At 39.5% G+C, this 26,501-nt stretch overlaps 1 protein-coding gene across 1 annotated transcript; it reads right to left on the reverse strand.

Annotated features, from left to right (window-relative positions):
• Nucleotides 1-13: 13 nt before the first annotated feature.
• Nucleotides 14-14,303, reverse strand: LOC108665112 (leucine-rich repeat and immunoglobulin-like domain containing-NOGO receptor-interacting protein 4). Its single transcript, XM_018151835.2, has 4 exons — nt 13,371-14,303; nt 12,846-13,000; nt 12,371-12,500; nt 14-12,101 (listed from the first exon to the last, which is right to left on the reverse strand). Exons 1-4 carry the CDS (start codon nt 13,998-14,000, stop codon nt 10,944-10,946), a joined length of 2,073 nt encoding a protein of 690 aa, XP_018007324.1. The 5' UTR covers nt 14,001-14,303; the 3' UTR covers nt 14-10,943.
• Nucleotides 14,304-26,501: the final 12,198 nt, after the last annotated feature.

The raw sequence follows: 26,501 nt of genomic DNA on the forward strand, positions 1-26,501 counted from the left end.
ATGAAACTCTGAATAGTAATAAGATTTATGGATTGATTCACGTTACTGTAAGAAATGGATAAGATTGCAGACTTGGCAAAGGGCAGCAAAACTTAAGACTATTGTATTGAAACGGACTTCAAACAGACAACTCTGCCCCAGGACCGATATGGGAACTATACAATAACTGTAATAGGCAAAATTCCTAAGTATTTATATACAATACGATGGAATGCAACTGGATTATTTGATTCAAGATTAAATTGAATATTCAGAAACGCACTAAGAGGCAAGCGTCAACGAACGTGCGTGTGATGCCCGTCACACGCACACGTAACAAAAGCGAGAACGGAATGCATAGCGAGTTGTTATGAGAGTCACTTGAAATATATTCATACTCCATTCATATCCAGCTACTCCAACCAAAGGGTCAATGGCGGAAAATTTAAATAAAATTTGCATATTTTTGACACTCAACCTGATTGAAAGTGAACATTAAAAAAATAGAATGTGAATATTAGCATGAATGAAATTTAGGAAAGAAAGCACGTGTAAGTGAAGAATTAAATTACTCGACAGTTTTACAAAGTGCAAAATGAATGCCACAAATTGATCGAAGATAACAGAATTTCCCATTCCAGCTGGCATGCATGGATTCTTTTACTTTGGTTCACATTGACACATTAATTCTATCTCTGCGATCGTTTCATCACTGAAACACACGACAAAGTTTGCACCAATCAAACAAAAGAGTATCATGTCTTCGAAATTTTTTGAACACTAACCAAGTAGGCAAATGTACTTGTAAATTAGCGCCAGCGATAGAGTGAAAAATAACACAATCAAAGTAGAGTGAAAAAATGCATTCCAAGTAGAGTGTAAGAACAGAATGTTGATCCCAGTGTCCCGTATGTAAACAGCGCACGGACAGATATGCTCCTGCTTCATTACTCACACGCATAGACGATTGCGACAAGAGCCTCTGAGAAACGAGGCCATTTATACGGTTCTTACAACCTACCTAAGCTAGATATTATGTTATAAAAACAAGTAACAGTAAAAGTTTAAAAGCTTTAAGTATATACACTCGGGTTGCTATATAAAATTACTCCTATCCTATATAATAAGAACCATCAAAAATTTCTGTATCGACGAAAGATTAAAAACGCACTAAGAAACGACATCGAGAATTAAACATCATCGTATAAAAACATCCTAGAAAAAAGATGGCTGCTTCAGAGTGAAAAATCCTAGGAATAACGCGTGAGGGCGTGGTGCGCAATGCGTTAAAGAACTAACGGTAAATTTTTCAACAAAGACCACGAGTGTTTCCAATTCACATATGAAGTTTTAAAAGTTATAATAGTCTTGGATTCACAGGTTCGATTCACATATGAAGTTTTAAAAGTTAAAATATTCTTGGATTCACGGGTAAAGTCACCGATTCCGACAAAAAATATTCGTAAAATGTCGAATATTTTCCAAGAAAAATTGAACGATTTATTGTCACTTAAACAACAGGAATAACGTGCCAGACAATTTCACAAATGACCCCAAGCAATGAATTTGAGAACTAATCGAAAGTGTGTCGCTCAAATTTTGAAGTTAGTTCATCATCGAATTAACAAATACTATTTCATCTCGAAGCCTGTTAGTTTATATGAAATCGATTGAACATGATACAAATTGAAAAAAAAATATTTAGTACCGTTAATTTAAAAATACGCTGTGCAACAAGAAGTAAGAAATGTCCCATTTGGCGCTAACCCAGTGTACTGTTTTATCCGAGAAGTCGTGACAAAATGCAAGCTTGTAATTCAAAAGACAACAACATGTCTCATCGTAACATCGGACACCCACAAATTAGAATGACATTGCATCGATAAAATTTATTTACGTCCAACTCAGCAAGCAAGTAAAATTATATAATAGGCGTTAAAAATCATCCCCACAGGTTTTCAGAGGCATCGAAACATCAAAAGAAGCGTTACAAATCAGCATCTTCGATTTGCCGGAACATCAAGACATCAAAAAAGGCGTTACAAATGACCACCTTTGATTTGTCTGAGCATCGAGACATCAAAAAAGGCGCTAGAAATCATCACATTTGATTTGTCGGAGCATCAAGACATCAAAATCGCATCATAACAGCGATGAATCGCATCACAACAGCGATGACGTTGAAGTGCATTGACTGAGAGGCGACACCGAGAGAGAGAAAAACATAAACTGAAAATGAATCATTTCTATCTGCAACGGACTCCCGGCATCAGTACTACAGTAATATTCACACAAGGCATCTAAATTCCGATTATAATATTATGTCGATAGACAAAATCCCAGAAACTTAGTGTTCTCTGGTGAAGATTTTCGTCACAAAAGAAAAGTATTTTAGTTCTGGGAAAAAATATTAGAAAAAATATTGTAATATCGGAATTTTCATTTGTACAGCTGCTAAATGGGATTTTTGAATTAAATAAAATCAAACTAATTTCTGAGTTTTTTAAGACTGATTGTGACTGTCAACGTAATCTTGACTCTAGTGTTCAATTTTTTTACATTATCCTGGATAATAACTTTGACTATATTTAGTATTCACTTACAAGCTGATAAGAAACATAAAACACGAATCAATTGATACTGAGAGATTTTTCGCGAATATTTTAACGATAGTTAACACGCCCCCCTCGAAACGGACTGGAGTAAACCGCGGACGCGCGAGTGTCTGTTGGCGGCTATAAGTTACTTTTTTTCAAGTTTTTGTTTGACTTTGCTCAGCAACAATGCCTAAGTAATTCATTTTATACACGAGCGATCTTCCTACTGTGAAAATCCGCTTTACAAACAGCATCGAAACAGTGAGGTTTCATGCGCATGAGCATTAAAATATGCTCGAATAACCTTTCAGCATCAGTCGATGTCATTTTTGTTCTGTCTGAATTTTAATTTAACATTGGATATTTATTCGGAAGTATCAACTCCATAATTTCAGCTAAATCTAGAAAATTGAACAACAAAGTCAAAATTACGAAGATAACCACACTTTCTAAAATTGTAAGTTTTTTTAAGGAACTCAGAATTGCTTGATTGTAAAATTTTTGAATTAGTCTCATTTGGCAGCGGTGCAAATAGAGAAATACTTATCGGATAATAAATTCTCCCAAAAATTTTATTTCACCACCACCTCATCATAGAGACCAGGAAAATCGACGAAGATATTTGTAAACTTGCAATACTGCACGCAGTATGACGATTTTAATGACCAGATAATTGCTCGTAGCGATGAAAATGAAAGTGAAATGAGACGTCACGCCAGATAATTTTCACAATACGACAGCACTCGCAACTCCTGCGCCTCAACCATGCACACAAGTTACAGCTAATATACTTTTATGATATATATGCGTATAAATAGTTCAAGATATCGGTGGTGATGTGGTCACGTCACAGCACGAGTCGCTCACTTCTGCATACGTCACTTCTTCTACCACATGTCCTTGATTAGTTCCCTTCGAATTCCATTGAAAAACATAAAAATCTGTGAGCTATGCAAGGTAGAATTAAGCCGAAATTATATGTGAAGAAATGAAAAAAGGTTATTCAGTCCAATTACAAGTAGACTACATGCCTCCCCAAAAAGATCAATTAGCAGATTGGTTAAACTTGAACTTTCAGGCGAATTTCGATACAAATTTGCAATTCGCGTGCGTTCATATTTAACGATGAAATCTTGATTACCGACAAAAAATTCACAAAAAAAAACAATGGACGAAATTACCTCGTTAATATTGCGATAATGTTATATATTTGCAATCGGCATGTTAACTTAAAGCCGTATTTTGTAATTGCCTGCCGCTTTTGTATAATCATTTAAAAAATAATAAATGAGCACTAATTCCCGTATGGTCCTACAATACACTAGGTTATTTTTATCAAATTTAAAGCTGCACTAATGAACAGCTCTTATGCAGTTGCCTACACATTGCCCCTTAGTTTTCATGCATATAATAAGTTAGACATGGGTGGTGAAGAACGTAAGCCAGGCAGTGGGCTGCGCTCGAGCCGCGACGTGACAACACAGTCACCGTAGCGATAATTGCATACTGTTAAGTGATGGTGGCGAACGAGAGAACATCGCTTGTGAGCAGCACTTTCGTTTCCTTTTCATTCATTCTAGTCAATGAAAGTAGAATACTAAATAAATAAGTAAAGAGTCACCGGAATAAAAATCGATCGCTCTGTCCAGCATTTTATAGAAGGAACCGAAACTTGCTGTGTCAAATTTAGTAAAGAAAACTGAGTTGAAGTTGTGATGAGACCGCTACATAAAAGGATTCCCCGTTTTCTGTTGGTATGAAACAAATGGTACGATTAACTAGGAAGTATACGAAACACTTACTAATTCAAGTAAATCAAGTGTTCAAATTTGGTACTCCGGAATTGCCTTAAAATTTCACGTTCCATATTGATCAACTTCAGCAGTAGTGACGAGCTAAGAAAATTTATCTAGATGAAAGCCCCCACAAATTTTGAACAATCGAATCAAATTACAAAAGATATTGGAAAGAAATTAATATAATAATCAGGAGGATGTATAAAGCGATGACATCATAGAAATAGAACTTCGAATATCCTCGCTATATCCCTGGACTTCAACGCATACAGCAATAATTGAGGCAAATACGAGATACAAAATCTCAACAGGACACTTGCTACATGAAGTAACGTATACTACGAGAAATATAGACTAATTATACCCTGTAGCAATCAACGAGCACACATTAATAACAGAACGCATATGATTAATTGAGAGGCCTCCTGTTACACGAATAAATGTTTCAATATTTCCAATTGGAAGCTTTTATATGAGAGAATATAAGGAACATATACAGACTGCACACCACAACAGCGTTTAGTTCGGTGCCTTCTCGAACCGATGGCGAAACTTTGAATTCAATGTATGATTTTGTGCATTTGCCGGAAATGTATTTGCACAATACATGTGAGAAAATATCGCTGAAGCAACAAGATCGTAACCTGGATTCAGTGCTATCAATTTCCTATTGAAAATCGAGAGGGTCTCAGTACTTGAGTACTTGAGTACTTTGAGTGCTCAGTACTCAAAGTGGACCACGCACCTAACTCTGATTTGCAGGAAATCAGCATATTCATCAGAAAATTGGGTATATTAACTAAGATCACAAAAATCTATAAATTTCTGTTTAGGATAGTAGAAAACTAGTCCACCTGCGAAAATGGTATCAAAATTCCATTATGCAATTTACGAAAAAGATGTAAACGAGTATCGAAAATTTTACAGTTCCAATGTATCAAAAAAAAAATTAATTCTCGTGAGCCGTAAAACATAAGGAGTCCAATAGCAATCCCAATATCTAAGCAACACGGTTGATTTGATGCTGAATCCTGAAATTTCAAATGGACAAAAGCCTCTTGCCGCAAACAACGAAGGTTTCCAACAGGAACCATAGGTCTTGAGCACTGAGCATCCAGTCACGCTTGCTATAACTATGGATAGCAATTGATAAGAAATGTATCCATGTAAGTAAAATAAGGACATTATGATAGTTTTATACTTTTCCGTATCTCTCAATTCTCCCGTACCATATTTTCCCGCATTCAAAAGTGCATCAAATTCAAACTCAGAAGGAGAGGTCGAGTATCGGGTTCGCTGTCTGCGAGCTCCGCGCCATGTGCCAGTGTAGCAAAAATATTCATTAACAGCAATAAGATTCATAAGGCGGCAGAAAACACATCAAAAATTGCATAGATAATTACAGAAAGTAGAAATATTAGCATAAGCGCAATGTGCACTCCAAATTACGCGACAGCAATGGCAGGTAGGTAGCAATGAGACGGATTTGACATGAAGATCCGTTGCTGAGGTTTTTGGGGCAACGGGGCATCGATCCAATAATTTTGGGGCAAAAAATATTTTTGGGGTAAGGGGTAACTGAACCAATAACTCATACGAGTCTCGCTCGGACAACGAATAGTCTCTACAGTATTCGGAGAAGGTAGCATATGCGGAAAAGTTTACATTTGCAGACTTTTTCTTAGTTCAACCGAGATGAATAAATATTCAGTGACAAACAATTTAAAGTTTAGACAATGAGAACTTATCATATTTTGATAAAAAATCATTTTTCAATTTGCATACGTTATCAAACTAGTTAATAAATGTGCATAATATTAAGTATATTAAACAAACGCAAAGTCCCAGGTAATTAAATTTTTCTAATACCTAAATTTTACAGATAATCGAGTCTCATACCTACACGAAAACGCACTACCATCATTGGCATATAATTTAATGCTACAAAACTAACAAGCTGGAATAAAAGCACACTCTTCGTTACACCGATCACAGCGAATTTGATTAGTTAAAGATCATGGAAGTTATAAGTTAGAACATTTAAGCGGGAGTGAAATGTTCTAGCATCTAAAATCCACTCGTTGTATTGAGAATATTTGTTAAAGGCTTTAGGAAAGAATCTATGTACTTGGCATGTGGAAAATAATTCCAATCAAGAAGGAAGCTCCATTGAATGACCTATTCATAATGCACAGCAAGTTTGCGTTAACACCAAAACTGGAATAAAATTGTTACGCAGAAGAGGAGTAAACAATTAAACCAAAAAATACAGAATTTGAGTGCGACAATGTAGATTTGATTAATCGGGACAAATATCAAGTGAAACTGTAACCTTTACAAAAGAGATGCATAGCACATCGGACTGATAATGATCAACCGTCTCGGAAGCAAAGGCATCAAAAAAGCATATAAAAGAACGACATACGCGTCAATTCTTCAGTCCTAACAGCAAATGGCAGAAACTTGTCAACAATATTCGCTAGTGCATTTCAACATCGTCCTGCCGTTATTGACAATGAACTAGAGCAGGCATAGCACCTGTCAGGCTCAGGAATTCTATAATAATTAACACCGAGATCGAATGGAGCAAATTTTATGAATCCATCAACTGTTGAAGATCGTAATTATACAACTATTTTGATAGGGGATAAAATCTATGCCTATGAATAAGGATTAAAAATGATGCTTATACGAGAAAACATTGAAAAAGACTTATGAGAGGAACGTCAAAAATATCTTGGAAAACCTTACTAAGTCTGTGTCGACGTGATATACTACGTACGTAATACTAATTCTGAAGATTGGAAGAAATACTTGTGTTAAACTGCAGACGGCAGCAAGCTGTCCAGGTCACAGCGTGTCTAAACTACGATTGATGCAGAGCACTTATACAGAACCCGCTGATTATGATCACCAGCAACTAAACACGCTATGCAATATGGAAAAAACGTCGAAATAAAATTACTATCCAAGAACGGAGTAAAATTTACATACAAGTAAATTTACATTGAAAATTTAACATGAATGATGGAAACTAATAGCCCTTCTATCATAATTGTAAAAAGACATCAGTCAAGACTACTGAAGAAAATTATGTCCATGTTATTAGAAAAAAGCTAACAAAAATGTAATTTGATCATCTCATGTTTTCAGTTGTTTGGATGAAATTGACTCATAAAACGACTAATGATAGTATTAAACTATTTTTTAAGATCCTGAAGAAGCAAACTTACGCACAAACTAGAATCTAGCAGAATTTCAACAAAAATCAACTCGTAGCCAGCAAAAATGATGGAATAGCGACGCAAGAAGGTGAGTACTGAAGAATAATTATGTGTAAAGCTTCGAGCTAATAGCTTAACTAGCGTCCTATTCGAGTTATCACAGGCCCCGCGAGAGGGCGGCGTGAGGCGGCGCGGTTCTTCAGGCCATGGCGTGGCACTTCAGAGAAATTCAGTTTCATGTCGAGTTACTGTTAATTGGCAACGCGCATGAGGCAAATCCGGATAAAATTGAGGGAGAAAGTAAGGGATATTGATGAATGCGTATCCGAAAACAGACAATGAACCACAATTCATAATTACAGTCTCAATATAATGAGCTGATCGAAGGCTTATGAGATTGTACAAGAAATTAATATAAGACTAGTATGTTGAAACTAGTTTCTGAAACACAAACAGCGTGAAATAATTAGTAGATGCTAGTTATGCAAGATCTACAGAAAAACGGACAAACATAAGTTTGGCAGGCATCGGTGCAACACTTGTGGGAAGCATTTAGTGTAAAGCAGAGTTCACCTCAACCACGGCCATCAGTCCCTCCTGCATCTCAATTAGTCGGATCGCATCGACTTTTTGCTATATTGCCTTAAATCTCATAATAAAGTCGAAAAATTAATAATCTTAGATCGAAGCGACTAGAATGGCTAGGAAATTCCTAATAATAACTCGATCATTGAAAGATGCGATGCAACATTATTTTAACCACCGCGCACAGTCAGGACTCAAACTGTAACAACAATCGAGCCAACCGTCCAGTAGTTAGGTAACTAACTATAGCTGTTAGTCGAGCCGCCACTACAGTAGTTAGGTAACTAACTATAGCTGTTAGTCGAGCCGCCACTACAGCAGTTAGGTAACTAACTATAGCTGTTAGTCGAGCCGCCACTACAGCAGTTAGGTAACTAACTATAGCTGTTAGTCGAGCCGCCACTCCAGCAGTTAGGCTATAATCAATAACTTATCACGGAAGTATTCGATGTCTAATCATTATATTCTCTAGAGATAAAGTCGAAAGCTATATTCTGAATCGCCACGCCACAACTTCACACCGGAATTAAATTTTCAAAAGCATTACCTAAGAAGTTGAATGAATAAATTCGAAACTCGGCTCTCCTACAAGAACTAATGGGGAAACAACATCGAGTTTTTGAAACTTCATATTTGTTCTGAAAAATTACTTAGAAAGATGAGCAGGCTTGGGAGTGCGGCGATGCCAACGAGCGTTCAAGTCCATGAGGTCCCACAGCCTCGTTCATCATATAGACATAAAAACTCGATGAGAAGTCATTTCAATTTTTATACATAGCTTCTATTAAGAATACCAATTAATTTTATCAACTGCATAAAAGAAATCGACAAATTAAGTCACACTAAAAGTTCGTTTACATGTACTTGGCTACGTGTCATTACCTCACGAGCTACCGGAAATACAATGCATCACAGACCCACAACTGATGCAATGAAAATCATTGCTTCATATGAACCGCTACAAGACGCTCCTCTAATGCAGGAGCTGACTAGTACTACGCACCTATTATTATCGTTATCATTATCAATCAGAGCTAAGAAAACTACACAAGTTATAAGGGAGCATAAATGGCTTTTAATATTATTGCATGAACGGTGTCGCGAGAATGAGCAGCAGCATAACCAAATAAATCGGAATAATACCAAGCCACCGTTTCAAGGTTTTCCATTTTGTCAAGAATGAGGAACCAATCGTTACTAGGACCACCGAGAAGCCCGCCACGTTCTCTATGGCAACATGCATCAATACACCTTAATTAATATCAGAGCAAAGCTTGCGGTTTACCACACGGTAGAATCCTTCACTCCTATCCATAATGTGGTAGTATCTTCATGTCTAAAAATTTCGGCTACAGATTTGGTGAGTCATTCAGGCTTGGCAGTCCTCCGTTCCAACGATTCTTCGGGAAGAAGAAACATAATGCCTAATACTGGCTGCTTTTGACTCCGCCTAGTAAATGTAGACGCTCTAACGCACGCTGCTCTAGACCCAGCAACTGCCAAGAGTCCACGTAAGTTTAAAGCTGAGAAACAAAGTCAGAAATTTAGTTACTTTGATTCATTCCAGAACCATAATATATTTAATGACAAGCTTAGTGAGGTAGGAACTGAACTCGCAGGTCATGACATAGTTATCGAAAGAAAGTAGTAATCGAAATTGTTGACCAAAATTAAAACTTGTAACAATCTAAAACTGAACCCCACACTACGAAGCCGTACATAAATTCAAGAGCTACATTGATCGTCCAAGCAACGAGTTATGCCGACCACATCACAGGAAGATGGTAACCGTCGACCTCAGGGTTGTGGCTGAATCTTAAGCTGAAGAGCTGCACCTCACGCACCAGGAGGTGCTTATATGCACCTCATGTGCACACCAGGAGGTGCTTGGACGCACCTAACGTGCGCTGGAGGTGCTTGGTCACCTCTCACATCGCACGCAACATAGACAGGTTCTCAAGACGTAACAAGTTGAAACAAATATTAAGGCTCCAATGGTCGAGTGTTTCATTCACAAGTGATTAACAATGAATGCCGGAAGGAACCAGCGTCTGCAATAAAACATTAGATGCCCCAGAACACTTGAATCGTTCACCTTCCACAAGATATATCCACTTTACTATCAAGAACGTGCCTGCAATTGCATTAAAAAATATTGGGATCTTCAGGGTTACGCTGATGCAAACACGGCTTCTGGACTGGACAAGTCAACGAGAAGCAGCAGTTTACAACAGCCGAGACCGAGAGTAAGGACAGGGTGTCATCAAACTGGAAATTTTTTGTCGTAATCGACTAGGAAATTCTTCATTTATAATAGGGATAAAACCGGATAACGAAACAGAACTAACTTAAGAGATTTGCCAATGAGAAATTCTTCATTAATTGAACGTACACATTGAAAATCGACTACTTTGATACACGATATTGTGAAGGCTCACTCGCGCGGCATTCGAAAGTCCGTTTAAGAACTATCGCTTTCTTTGCAGCTTAACTGACGTAGTAAGCCAGAGGGTGGAATAAAAATTGATTCGCTAGTTCCACCCGTTTACAGCCGGTCGTTGTGAGCCGCAAGAATTGGATCTAAAAGAGGATTATGGTAACGCAATGAGAAGAACTCCTCGGCCACGAAAGGAGAGAACACAAAGAGAAGTTCGTGTTGAGGCAAGAAGTGTCAGTAACCCCTCGCACCTTCACCAGCCTCCTCCACCTCCCTAAAGCCATAGGAGGCAGTGCTGACCGCTGCTGGGCGAGGGAGCTGCCTGCTAGAGTTCCGTCACTGGCACGGGCTTGTGCGAGGCCATGATGTACTCAGGGTAGTCGGGGGGGTAGGCGCGCAGGTCCCTGGAGCAAGTGCTGCCCGAGCACCGACCGTTCCACTCGTTGCGCGCGTTCCACTCCGGCCTCTTAAACATCTCGCGTAACAATGGGCGGCGATGGCGGAACAACAGCACCAAAATCACGCCGATGAGGACGGCGAGCAACACTACCACGATGGCGCCGATCATGAGGCCTTGTGTGGCGGGACCCATGCCACACGAAACATCCGCGATTTCTGTTGTGGCGAGAGCTTTGCCAGAGAGTCGTTGCGGCGTCACACACAACACTGCAGGCTTACTGCTGTTGATGTCAAGCTGTTCTCTGAGCCAAGCGATCGAACAATTGCATTCGAAGGGATTTTCGTGCAGCAACCAAATTGGAATGTCATTCCACACAGCCACGTCGCGCTGTAAGGTCATCAAGTTGTTCGCATGCAGGTCTAGATAAGTCATTTGAGTGAGGAACCGAAATGTACCGGCAGGTATTATCCAAAGCTTAGGATTACGAGCGATGATCACTTTACGAAGATCTAAATTAGATTTGAAAGTCTCGCTGGACATTCTCTCGAGCTCAGGACAGCCAACGATTTCTATGATCTGCAGACGTCTGTTTTTGTCCAGAATTTGAGGCCCCAACTCGACGAAGTCGTTTCTGTTGAGGTACAGACTCTCAAGCCTATCCAGGACACCTAAAGCTTCAGTCGGGACAGCTTTGAGACCACAGTCATCAAGCCGAAGAAGTCTAAGGTCTTTGAGGGACGAAAAAGATCCAGCATGAAGACCATCTCTTAGAGGCGCCCCAGAAAGATCTAGCGAGGTGAGGTAGGACAGCGGCGCCAGGTCCTCCGCCAGCAGAGTAGAGAAATTATTGGTGCCGAGACTGAGCTCGGCAAGATACGGCACTTGGGACAGAGCCTGTGCCGGCACCGCGTCCAGCATGTTGTTGCTGAGCTGCAGCACCCGCAGCAGGCCCAGGGGCTGAAAGGCTTGGTCGCCGATGGAGTGAAGTCTGTTGTGGGACAAGTCCAGCATTTCCAGGCGACTCAGGTGCTCGAATGTTGTGTCCGGTATCTCCATCAGTTGATTCCCGCGCAAGGAAAGCACCTGCAATACAAAAAATACTGAAAACTGCGTGATCATTACTAACAAATTGTTCACATTTCCAAATAAGTCGAGGTATTTGAAGAAAGCCTCAGATCATTCAGAAATTAACATATTAAATTGACTTTGGATAGACACCAAAACGACCAAGCAATTGTGCCGTGTTCCAATAGTCGTGAGGTTACCCAGCCTCTCGAATGAATAAAATATAATGTTATCTATGCAGACAGCTGGTGAAGACTTAGCACCACCCCTGTGAGCGGTTAACTCACCGTCAGGTTGTGCAGGCCAAGGAAAGTGTCGGCGTTGAGTCTCGCCAGTTTGTTGTTGGCCAAGTGCAACTCCTCCAAGTTAGGCTGACACTCGAAACTCTTCGCGTCGATGTGGTTTATTTCGTTGTCACTGGAAAATATTGATCATTCAAAGAACTTCTAAACGAATATTTTATTTTGTTTACAGCGCCTGCCAACACCGAACCCAACACAAGTTCAGGTGGCAAAGTTTGACCCAACATTCTAATGAATTAAATACGGTAGTTGGCAACAAGTCACGTCGTTAACAAAGCTACTTTGCTCTCGCCACCAAATTCTCCAAGTTTTTATAACAAAAATCAAAGCTTCTCTCACTCTCCGACTCCCCGTGCACCTTGAATCGAAAGCGACCATTAACCTAAAAATTAAACCATAGTTAGACTATTTAATCTAAGTTCTGCTAAAAAATTAACTAATATTTCAAGTCCTATAATACCTCAAATTGACGTGTCTAAGGTCGGTGTAGAACCTCAAGGACACGAGGTAGAGCGCGTGTATCTTGGTCTGGTGGAGCGACAACTGCAGTAGCCCCGGACTCAGACACATTGGCACCAGGTCGATAGATGGGTCAGTGCACTTTACAACTCGTTTCTGAAAATAACATAATAAATTAATATGCTACATACGAAAACTTGGATAAAACATCCTTCAGCAATAGCTTTATTAAATACATTACGCTATGTTTTGTGAGCGGTCGAAAAACTATGATGCATTAACGAGACCGAATTGATGTAACCTATATGGAATATGAAGGAAAATATTTACCGCAGTTAGTAAGTAATTCAACGCAATAACTTGCCGTATAACGATAAACAATGTATTTTAAATTTATTATGACCGTCTTTATAAGTTTATAATCGCCATGTTAAATTTTCAATCAAGGATGTTATCGAAGAAGCAAACTCAATAATGGGACAACTTGCAATAAACAAGCTGAACGGATATAGCTGCCACAGCTCACCTCTTCACCAGTCTCACACTGAAATCTGTCGATGCAGATGGAAGCGTGGGCGCAGTCCAATATCAGCATGAACATTAACATAGGTAGAAACAGGCACAAGATCTTGGTGGAAGCTGCGCATCGCGGCACCAAAACCCTCTCTGAAGAAGCTATGGAGTCTGTAGTTCCCTCACGTTGAGGCCGCGCTCTTCTGAGTCTGTGGTCACCGTAAGATCTACGGGAGGCGACGGTTTTAGCATACGAAGAATTTCCAGGCGTTTTTAACGCTCTCGAATAAATACTGTGTTCAATTCTACCTTTAGACTTCCTTTGAAAGTTTTGAGCATTTGGAACGTGGTTTGTATCATTAAAGTAGTTACTTTCTGTGCTACAAGACATCGAGGAAATGTTGGGGTATTTTGAAGATGTGACGTGCCTTGACGATGGACAGTCACTGTGAGCAATGAAGGTCTCATGTAGAGCCGTAGAAATTTGAGGTGAGCTTATTTGATCTTTGGTTGAACATGAAAAACGAAAACTGAGATCATTGTCAATCGAGACAGGATGTTGGCAGCTGTGAAGCGGTCGTCGTCTGATGGTGGCACCGCCGCGGAAGGAGACAGCACTCAAGCGCTGCATTGCTTCACACATGGTATGACGATCAGCAATACTTTTCAATGCTGAGTTATTAACTGCCACAAAACGGCATTGGGCTTCAGTGAAGAAATGTGTATTGATAGCATGTAGAATGTATTAATAGCATGTAGAATGCATCGATAGCATGTAGGAACAGATCCAGAATGTACGTCCTCTCCAAGCTGGGTGGGAAGCAGTGATGCGTGAGCTGAGTGCGAGGAGATTCTTCAGCTCTTCAGAAGATTCGATATTCCACGAAGCTGCAGAGCTCAGCAAACTACCCTGAGACTCGTCTGGTGATGCAGCTCCCACCGAGCGACATCTGAAAAATGAGAGGCTAAAATTAGAGTTGCCGTTTACTTCTTTGCATTACACAAATGATCAACAATTCTGAGATTAAGGACAGTGAGGCGATAGGGCATTATTTAGCATTGTCTAGACTCTAGGGTATAGTGGACAAGTAAGTTAAGTAAGTTAATTGAAGCAAAAATAAAATATTTATTCAACTTGTCAAACTCTAACGCTTACAAATCAAGTATGGTTTTCAGATGATGTCCAACGACATGAATAGCTTGCAAATAACCCAATAATCGAACGATATGACCATTGGCATTGTAGCAGACGTGCAAGTGTGCAATAAGAATACAACGGAAACATGTTCATTAATTATTTCCTAAGATCAAACAATAATGAAATGTAAAACAATATATTCTCACGTGTCATCGACTCGATGCGATAAACGCTAACGCAGTAATTTGCAGATTATGCAATGACGTAATGGCATGGCAGCTAATGATACATCAGGCAAGAGCAGCCATGCCAGCAGAAGCAGCAGACATCTCTGGGGCACAGAAGTGTCCAAGTTGGGCCATAGCAGCAAGAAGGGAAGGCCTGAGATAAGCCGCTTTAGTCAGGACCATAACCTTCATTATGCCCGCACGAAACGGCTTTCTCAAACCTACAGACGCACTCCGTGTCCGGCCCGGGTTAACAAACGACCAGGGTTATGGGTAGGGGGCAATTTAAAATAGGCAATATGGTCTCGAGAGCGGCCTTGTGTCTCGGAAGCCGAACGTTCTGCCAAATGTGATGGCTTATGATGGTTGACATCGCGGCAGTCTTCTAGAAATAAGTAGCCCATATTGCGGAGCAAGAATGAAATACAGTACTTGCAGTGACGTGAACACGAGTTTAAAAAGTGAAAAAAAGACGGAAAATGCGAGGCAGTTCGTAAAGTATATCTTACACTTTTTTTTTTTTTGATGACATGTTATTGGATCTACAAATAAATTTTAATAAATCGGCAGTTTTAATAGTTGAGAAGACACACGTACCAAAAGACAGGTGCTACTTTCAATTTTCAGGTCAAAAATTAAGAGGCACCAAATGATCTATGTGCTAAAAAATGATAAATTCACGATCGCATGATATTCATGCGCTTTTGTTATTAATAACAGATTTTCCAAAATAGCATAACATATTTCATAAACTTCAATAGATGGATTATACTTAGCAAAGAATTTTCGGCCATGGACTTGTTTTCCTCTAGACAAACGAGGACTTCAAACGAAGCAGCTCCAATTCATTCATCATTCACCACGTTTCAAGGAATACGCAATTAATCGTGCATTGTGAATTAATTAAAGCAATTTATTGGAATTAATTCATTGATAAAATAATTATTTAAAAATAAGACACAATATTTTGACATTAATAGGCAAACAAAATAGACTGGAGAAATGAGAGCACAGCAAGAAACGTATATAAGAGCTGCTAATGGGTTTTGCATTTGTTCAATTCGATATCAATTGGGAGTCATCAGCGCAGAGTAAATAACGCTAAGCAAATTTTCCATTAGGCCACAGAATGCCGCACTTGCCAAGGGAGTTAAGTGAAAATGAAACGCAATTTTCAACCACTCCCTTCATTTTCCCAAACAACCGCGATAAGGAAGATAAATGAGCCTTTCCGTCGACACCGCGCAAATTGAAGGGAAGACATCATGGGTGCTTGGCGTAATTGCCGTCGATTGTAATGTAGTGCACAGAGGTCAGGGCAACACGCATATCCTCATCCAAGCGACAAGGTTGAACTCGGTTAATTCCTCAACATCAGGGAAGCAACACCACTCAAAACAATGAGCCCCAATTTGGGGTACTAAATCTTGACGAGCGCCAACTCATCAGTAACCTCACAGCATCGTTACCTCGTCAGAAATATTAGCAGGCGGCGCTTGTTCGATGACTGGAGTGTTTTTTTAGTACGGCTTGGTGGATGGATGGCTAATCGATATACACATTAGCAATTCTTCTCTAATTCACAAGAACACAGGTGTACCGAAACAAAAAAATTATTGTGAGCCGCAGCGAACAATATTTAGTGCTACCTTAATCATCACTGCTAAGCTCGATTCACGAGCGAAAAAATGCGCTCTCAACAGTTGAAGCTTTTTTCTGCCCGTATATTTTCTACGCGTCCGTGAATCTTGACTAAAATTATTACAAAATTTCACAAGGTTGCTTGGTTAAAAAATATCACGGGGCTCAGTTAAAAAAAAATATAACTCAGTACTCACTGCAGCGAGTGACAGAGAGCGTATTTTCTCGTCGACGAAAACGTGAAGTCAGGGACAGACGGACAGGCGGACGGACAGACGGACATGAGCATAATAGCGCTTTTTTGTTAAAAACCCAACCCAGGGTGGGTGAATTCTCTATGCAGACTATCTACAGTAGTCATTAATAGCAACTTTGCTGTAGCATTAGAAACGTAACTTGAATAATGCAAATTGAAGAAAGTGATGACAAACACTCTTTCAACTATCGCTTCTGAATTGGATAGAAGCTATTATTACTCATCAATGTAAAAAATAATAATTTTTACATTAAATAAAATTTCAGTTTTGCAACCGGAACCTCATTTTGCAATGCCTCAATTAACCTTTTACCACCAAAATAACACTGCCAGCAGAGGTGATGTTGTAACACGGTTAACATCGTAGATAAACGCTCGAACAGTTCCTGTACATTTACAGCGCTAGGCTTCAAACACGTATCGAATTTATGGGTACAAAATAGAACTAAGCATTCTTATGTGAATAACCGATTCTTTCATTCGATTTAACGTTGCAAAAAAATTGAAGTGATAACGATATTACAAAATTCCAAAATAATTCCAAAAGTTTTCATGACATATCCTTACATTTAACATTTAATAACACTATTGCACCATATTTGACATAAAACGTAGATAAATAAATGTAATAACAACCCATCAATCTAAAGGCATAAGTCAGAAACGAAATAGTTTGTCGTCATCGTTTGTTCATTGCCCTCGAGAGCAATGCCAGAACAATTCCTCAGCCTCTCTGCAACTGCCAGAATAATGACCAAGCTAAAAGCAATGTCGGCACTTTATGGACGAGACATTGCGTGACGAGGAGCAATTGGGCACCAAACACAACAAGAGCTTGGACAAAGCTCGGGCTAAGAATACAAAGTGTCCGTAATGTCTGTGCCCAAGCTGGCTCAACTCCGTGGGTATCAGGAAGAGGAGCTGGCTTAGCATTCATAGCACCCACAAAATTATCGCAATGATCTCGTTAGTCGCTTTACCGCCCCAACTTGAGCACTTTACCATGTTAGCGACCGCACTCTTCTCGCAGAGGTCCCTCTTTTCTGGCTGTTTTGAAATAATTTCTACGCTGAAGAAAAACCATTGGAAGCTCAATTCGTGTCCTCATAGCGATCTTGGGAAAAGTACCAGCGTAATTACAACTGATAATAATCGTTACTTAAGCCTGTGCTAAGAAAATTTATATCCAGTGAAGTTCTCTTTAGACTACTTTCTATCAGTTGAGGTTTTTCAAGTAATAGATCGATAATTAAACAATCTGCATTATTTATGGTTTAAATGAAGCGATAAATGAACCGAAACAAAGTCACCAATTGAATAAGAAGAATTCTCTTATGAATGCAGAACTCGTGGATTTTCTTCAGATGTCGAAAACGTTACTTATTTTGCTGGCATATCAGAAATAATAAGACCGAAATAGCAGAAGGCAGTCTAGAGAAAATTTCCCGCTATCAGAATTGGGGCTCATTTCCCCCGGGAAATGAGATGGGAACACAGGAGCAGCTTCGGCTTCCCTGCCAAAGCTGCGCGCGGACGCGTCTCTTTCTGTGCGGATTTCATTGTACAGGCGAGCCATGCAGGGTGTCAAAAGCCACGGCATCCTTGAATTCTGGAACTAAAACTGAGAGCCACGGCGCAATGGCAGGCAAATGCAACAGATTTTCCGAGGAACATTTCGAAGGACGCTGACTTGTGGACGCCCCGGCATTGCGCCTCAGAAAGAATTCGGCTCCTCACATCGCCGCCCACATGAGAATGAGCGCAATTTTTGGTGGCAGGTCGAGTTGTCATCGACACAAATCTGCCCTGGAAAAATATGAAAAAAGTAGGCCTAAAATCCAAAAGAAGTCTGACCAATCCTTGACACTAATTCTCTTCGTCTGCGGCCGTATTTAAGAATGTGTGTGAAATGCGAGATAATCTTTGAAACCAACAGTCACATCTTCTTCTTTCAAAATTTACTGAACAATCTCTGGAGTCTTGCTGCCACAAAGAGTTTATCGCACTGTAGTCTATTATAAATGCAGTCACTCTGTATGATGAATCAGTTGAGGTTCATGGCACAAGGTGAAAATTCCACCAATTATGAAGCAGTGCGCAGAAACCTGGTATATAATAAGCTCGCAGACCCGCAAGAAAACAGTATATAAAATAACGAGAGATCCTGAAGGCGTCTCAACCTATATATATAGTCTCGCATGCAAGATGAAAAAATAATTGCTCTAGTGATAGAATAGAATTCATGAGATCGTCGAAGCGACTGTAACAGCGTCGATAGAGCAGCAGCGGCAGTGAGGCATGATACTATACGGTAGCAGGTCGAACTTCATCACAATCATCAGTTTAGAGCGTCCAGTAATAAATTGTCTTCTTTCCAGGCAAGTCGCGGGGACACAATGCAAGCAATTTTACGGCCAGCAGAAGATGAGCTTAAGAAACGCACGCAAGACCAAATAAAGTCTTGATATTACGAGGAATCATCAACGAAAATCTTGTTCTAGACTTTTTATGATGCAATTTCTGTCAGTGCAATGAGTAGCTTCACCGTCGCACCGGTTCGCTTAAGGAACTATTTCAGAGCGCGAACGTTGAACAAACCTAGAGCCGCTTTTCGGCTTGCGAGTTTTTCTTGCTTCCAAAATCATCTTGTGGCCTAAGGAACTTGTAGGGCCCCAAGGTGTTCCGTTATTCCCACTTATTCTCTCCATGTACGCAACTGATGCTGGCCCATGCAGCCGTTAAGGCCGGGTTAGAGGAGGCAGTAGGAAGCAGGGAGCGTTATTCAGAGGAAGTAGCGCTAACTCTACGCTAACGCTCGCAAACTAGACGCAACTATTTCCCAGGGGTCCGAGCAGTAATGCCGGCCTGCAGCTCGGCCATATTGGGGGATGAATGCAAATACGCAAAAATCAAACGCGACCAACAAAAGACTTCTCCTTCCGTCGCATTGATGCAATTCAAACAGAAAAATAATGTTCAACAATAACATCAGAGTGAAAGGTTTAGAAAATGTTTGACAAAGTTTCTATGGTTACATGAAATACTAAGAAATATGAAACGAAGCAAAAATAGTGCATAGAAACAACTTTTGACAAGTGAAAGTAAAAAAGTAAAATACTTGCACTTGCACACTTAGATATGCATGTTACGGCAATTTTCCCAGTGCATAACGGTTCAAAATTCATGATGTAAAGACCTACAAAGTTTACAAAGCAAACTCATAGTTGGGTATCATTTCATAAAACATTGAAATTTTCCAGATTTTCCTCATATTGCATTTAAGGAAGGCAAATCATAAGCTAGTTACGAAAAAAATGTAGGGTCAAACGATACAACTTAATCACATCTTTTAAAAATAAATCTACGGACTCTGGAACTGATATTCAACCATCCCTCGTTCTCGTGAATTATGGATACATCGATAAATTTATTGCAGATTCTATTGACTGAAATTAATTTAGGAATGTATTTTTCCTGGAATTGGTTCCCTTATTAAAAATATAATTTCAGTTTATTCTTTCTTTGATGACCAAATTTTTCAATGAAATCAAAACTTGGAGATAAAAATGCTAAAAATCCACGGTTAATCTTCTATATACTTGGGAAGCCAGGAGAGCGCGTGATCATGTAATAATCAACATAAGAGGAGCTGAACGCACCAATTTTCTCTGTAGGACAGAAGTGATGGACCAGACGGCGGCCAAAACTGCCACTCCGAGCAATTATGAGATGGACTTAATTCTGACCAGAATAGGACGGTTGTCAGGTTGTTATGGCGCTCAATTCAACGGCAGAAACCGGAATATTAGAGGAATATTATAATTAATATAAGTTATGATGATAATTTTATTTAATTATTTCGGTATTTTTTTACTTTTAACACCAACTATAGTTGCAACTTTATATTTTTTACCTATATCGATTAGTATCAACGAGAACAAGAACCACTCAAAATGACATGAAGAAAAAGAACTTCGCATGTTCACCAAACAGCTGCGCTACCGACACGCACGTCACAAAATCACGTCTTCCTCAAAAGTAGTTCTTTCTCCGTTATCTCAAATATGTACAAAGATAGATATCATAATTCAGCGTCACTCAATGCACAGAAAGTCGCATCTAACATAATTTAAGCGGTGTCCCAAAGCATTAATAGATATAAATTAATTGAGGAAGTTATTTTTTCTAATTAGCAATTGCCGAGAACACGCAATGCTTCAGTACACAGGGAGATTCTAGTATCTCTTGCGGCAATATTCCAGCAGTTGATCAATGGCGTTAGGAATTATATCCCAATATTTCCAACCCATGAGATTATTTTGCTTATGTTAACATTTCTTTACTTCCCTTTTGTGAACAGGAGCGATGAACTGTATCAAAATATAGCAGGTACTATTATTGATCAAACTGAATGCAAATTACACTGAATATAAACGAACAATATATTATATCAACTAAATATTAATTTCCTTCACTACTGAGGCAGTCACCTACGACACTATTAACACCAGGAAAAAGTAGCTTCGTGCACCGCGCAAACACGGCCATAAAATGGATGAACACTTAACAAGAACTCGGGATAAGCTCTACCTCGACAGCAGCAGGGTGGAGCGAAAAAGTTATTTTTCAACTTTTTGCTGAAAATTAATTTCAAACAGTGAAATTTTGGTGACGTGATGCCCGGAAACACTTTTGGTAAAATTTCAGCTGATATGATTGATATCTTCAGGAACCGCAAGCTCAATTAACTAAGCAAAATGTAAAAAATACTGCTTTAATTAAAAAAATAGATAAATTAAATAAAATAAAAACTGGACCCATGCTTAAAATACTGCTAATCAACCAGTCATGAGTGATCAATCAACAAGTTATGAGTTCCGAACTCGTTCTTCATCGTGTTGAATGTAGCAGCACGCTCAAAACGTTCAAAGAAAATGTTGCAACTCGCTCAAAACGTTCAAAGAAAATGTTGCAACTCGCTCAAAACGTTCAAAGAAAATGTTGCAACTCGCTCAAAACGTTCAAAGAAAGTGTTGCAACTCGCTCAAAACGATAAAGAAAATGTTACAGCTCGCTCAAAATGTTCAAAGAAAATGTTGCAACTCGCTCAAAAAGTTCAAGAAAATGTTGCAACTCGCTCAAAAAGTTCAAGAAAATGTTGCTCCTCGCTCAAAACGTTCAAGAAAATGTTGCTCCTCGCTCAAAACGTACAAGAAAATGTTGCTGCTCGCTCAAAAATTTTAAGAAAATGTTGCAACTCGCTCAAAAAGTTTAGGAAAATGTTGCAACTCGCTCAAAAAGTTCAAGAAAATGTTGCTCCTCGCTCAAAACGTTCAAGAAAATGTTGCTGCTCGCTCAAANTGCAGCTCACTCAAAACGTTCAAGAAAATGTTGCAGCTCGTTCAAAACGTTCAAGAAAATGTTGCAGTTTGCTCAAAACGTTCGAAAAAATGTTGCAGCTCGTTCGAAACGTTCAAAAAAATGTTGCTGCTCGCTCAAAAACACTTGTTCTCGTGCAGAATTCAGTTAGTTTATTTACTGAAATTTTTTATTGTTTTTTTACACAAGCATTTTCTGGTGGGGAATTTTCTGGTTGACAATTTGTTTGAAATTTGCTGGTTAAAAACACTCACTTAAATCACTTGAGTTCCCTTAAACATGTCTGTCTTAGTCCCTTAATCAGATGGCAATGCATGCACACATTCCAGGAAAAATATAAAATCAACTTACTTAAAATTATGATATTTTTATAAATGTCGGAAAAGAAGATTCTAATATAAGACATACTCCTAAAACACATCTTTCAACAAGAACATAGCAATCAACACCGTCCTTATATTTTCCAATCAAGCTGTGATTCCATTCAATCAGATGTTCATGAGAGATCATTCAAGTTACTTGATTAATTGACTTGCTTAACAGAAAAAAAAACTAAAATCCTCATTGAATGAAAATAACGGCAGCAGGAGAAGACTTTGCCCCGAGCGTGCGCCGGCAGCAGGCTCAGCGGAGCCGTTGAGGCCACCTGAGGCTCAGCGGAGCCGTTGAGGCCACCTGGGACTCAGCGGAGCCGTTGAGGCCTCCTGAGGCTCAGCGGAGCCGTTGACGCCACCTGAGGCTCAGCGGAGCCGTTGAGGCCTCCTGAGGTTCAGCGGAGCCGTTGAGGCCACCTGAGGCTCAGCAGAGCCGTTGAGGCCACCTGAGGCTCTTGCGAGCAGGCGGCTGCGCACGGAAGAAACGTCCAGGAAAACATCGCAGGCCTGCATGCAGCAAGAAGACGTTGTTCTCTGCACCACCGAAACCTCGGCAATGTTTTCCGTTCATTTTTACAGCTGTTCGACATTATTTTCTGATTTCAGGAACAAAAATGCAGCCATGAATGATATATGGTATTTATCTTTTTCATACCAAGATGAAAACTTTATTCCTCGTTTTCTCAATAAATACTGCCTTTCTTCTGCCAATAATGTTCGCCCAGTATGATCGCGCCCTATAAATTAGAATATTTGAATTTTGGCAAACTCCAAAAACTTTTTTTCAGTGACGCTTTAGAAGTACATCAAATAGTAATAATTCAAACAACATGACGGGTATAATCAATTACTTTAGTATGTCGAACTATTTGTACTATAGATTCAACTTTGATTTTTTAGCGAAATAAAAACGAAACTAAACCTGAACGCTCGTACAGATTTTTTGGACAGCAGTGCATAGCATGAGCAAACGTGTAGTGAAACATATTGTAACATACTGCACGTTCAAGGTGTAAAATTGATAATCAAAGAAAGAATCAAGAATGACATTTTGTTATTAGTAACAAACAAACAACAACTAAAGCCAACTCGCATCTACGGAGAAACCACAAGATAGGGACACTAAAATATACGAACATCTGGAACAGAAGACATTAAGTCTTCCAGACAAAGACCAGAGTGCTCCGGAAGACGGGGGGAAATCGTCCTGAATAAAGACAGTCGTATTTCTCAACGACCACAAAAAGATTCCACCAGAAGTTAAGTTTCTTGGAGCGGAAAAAAATCGTAGCCACGGAGCACATCTTCCTCCGACTGACGCTCCGACCAGATCCTCTGCAGCGGACAAAAGGGAGGAAAAAGATGGCAGAGTTTCTGGTATTTTTTTGCGAGGGCGCTGGAAGGTTCTTTGGAACATCGTAGTGACAAGCTGGCGTCGTTAATTGTGATGTTCTAGCAACACAGTCAACATTTTGAAGTTCTGAGCAAAGAAGCGCATAAAAAGTGATACATCTTCGGTCTCGCACTCCCAAATCACTTATTCTAAGTAAAAACCATACAACCAAAAAAAAATACATTTTTCGAGCAGAAACGAAAGTTTCCGTGGCGCAGATAGAATTTAATCTTCTGTGATGCAAGGCAAAGCATATCATTTATCTACCCTTCCAGACATGAAACTAAACCTATCTCCTAAATAAAAATAACTGCATAATAACGTCCGAATTCTCAACATTATTTCATTTAGTTGCTTGCAATTTTTAGAAATTAATTTTTCAACGCTTAATTTAGTGCATGTCCAAACCAAGATCAATATCACGTTGAACATGGAATACTTAAGCTTAGTGTGCTCCAGCAAGACATGGGCAAATGGCGGCTAAGTTGCAATTTTGCTATTTACGCTGCCGAGCCTTGGCAAGTCAATGCAGAGAAATTCCAGAATTCTACACGGGGCTGCATTCCGTGATTCTTAGAAATAATTCCATGAACATCGAGGAACTCAAGCAATATGCATGGCTAGCTCGACACAAATTAGCAGGAGTTGTTGGGCGAAATGAAGTGTTACTTGAGGTGAGGCGGTTCTTGCTGAAATTTGCGTAATAATTTATCATCGAAATTAATAATACATTCAATATTGAACACATCAAAATCCATTAAATATGTACTTCGAACGCGTGATTCCACACAAAAAGAGCTTGTGATTATTCGACACAAAGAGGCTCGCCATATTGATGAGATAAATCAGAGTATTGCGCAAGCGTTTAGAGGGCAAAATGGTCAGGGCATTTAAAACAATCCCCCTCGTAAAATTTACCAGCAGTTTAAGCTGACGTTTGCTGCTTAAGCTGACGATAACTGAATTTGTTGTCAACAACATCCGATATAAATGCAAGGTACGATGCTGACGCATGATCTGGAATATATTTTGGCGATTTTTGTTTCCCAGAGTATCAAATGAAATACGGCGACGTTTCAGAGAAAATTTTAGAAACAAAGTTACTAAAATTTAGTAAGTTACTAGAACTTGATTTGTTTGTAATCTGGTAGCTTTGCAATTAGAATATATATAATATATCCGAGGCAGAACTACTGTAAGTTTTGGCAAATTACCGAAGCTCGAGCAGCTAGCATAACCATCGATATTCCTTGCTACCACAAAGAAACTTAAGTTATAAGCCATCGAGAAAATGAGATGATTATCCGTTCGATTCAACCCAAAGGTAAGTAAGTGATTTCCAAATAGTAATTGAACACTTTACACTATTCACCTTGACGCAGAAGGCGTTTTTCCAAATGTGCGCACTCCTGACGCACGTGAAAAAAAGTCCTCATGTTGAAGTCGCTACTCACTCCGCCTCGGAACTCTATATACGAAGAGAAACTTCTCGTAGCCAACATTCAGCGAGACGATGTTTTCTTCGTCTGAAGACTCACGCCGACAGCAGCAATCAAGCGATAAGTTCCCTGCTCTAAAGAATTGCCCACGAGGCTTTGTTTCAGGATATCACCAGCGCTTCAGCATTGTGACGCGAGCAAAAATAAGCCGTTCAAGTTAGTCTCTCACCGTGGATTTATTTAATACAGAGAAAATGGTGCTCATTTGTTCTGTTGCGCAAAAAATTGTGCGACTTTGGTATTACAACTACTTGCCAGTTGAAAGAAATTAAGATCAGGTAGATCTGGAAACGCACTGGAAACAAATTTGTTGAGTAGTTCGCACTGCATCATACTACGATTATAATATTTTTAACATCAAGAGGGATTTGCCCTAACATAACGTACTGGTTTTTGAATCACGTGAATCTGGTTCATCATCATGTTTGCTCTGCAAATTTCTAAAACGAATTATAAATACTTGACTGTAAGTTACGCGTATGATGTGTATAAACAGAGGTATTCAAAATCATTTTGGGACAACAAAGAAATTGAAAATGAACCTAATTCCGTTTGACGTTTTCAAAAACGCCTTTCCTCTATATTATGTGTATTCCTTCTCTGCAATATAATTTCTCATCTGTCAGATGTTCTAAGCCGCCGACATGAAAAAGAGCCGCTGACTTCAAAAGAAACGCTCGGCAGTTCAGTGTCCAGCTTTAGGAAGACGTCGAGTTATGACACTAAGAAATAAGTTAGATTGAAAATTGAGAAATATATCAAAACGTTGTTTGGCTTATAACATAATTTCATTCATAAAATTTCATAACATAAAATAATTTTCATGATTTCATAACATAAAATTGTAGAAAGTTTACATGAAGATGATATCCTCGGCCATTTATGCTCACATTACAGTCGTCTGGCCCAGTACTACTCGGCGTCCAAGAAAAACCACCCTAAAGGTCATCACTGTAATCTCGTAACACCCAGAACAGAGAGGCAATAAGGCTTAATGCGGAGGGCGATCGCAGTAGACAAGGCGTAGAGCCAGGCCAGCGTTTAGCAGAAGCACTGCTCAGAAGATCTAGTCACGCGACTGTCGGTATCTCTCTCAAAAATCTCATAACGCGCGGAGCATGAAAAGGGCGACTTCAGCGCAGACAATAGCCAGGGACGGCAAGACAAAGCGGGACTGATAAGAGCGCTGTGCTGGAACATCAAAATCTTCTTCGAGGACTCGTTCCTGCTGGTCCCG

This window comes from Hyalella azteca, unplaced genomic scaffold (genome assembly GCF_000764305.2).
Source record: "Hyalella azteca isolate HAZT.00-mixed unplaced genomic scaffold, Hazt_2.0.2 contig6413, whole genome shotgun sequence".
NCBI classification, from domain to species: Eukaryota; Metazoa; Arthropoda; class Malacostraca; order Amphipoda; family Hyalellidae; genus Hyalella; species Hyalella azteca.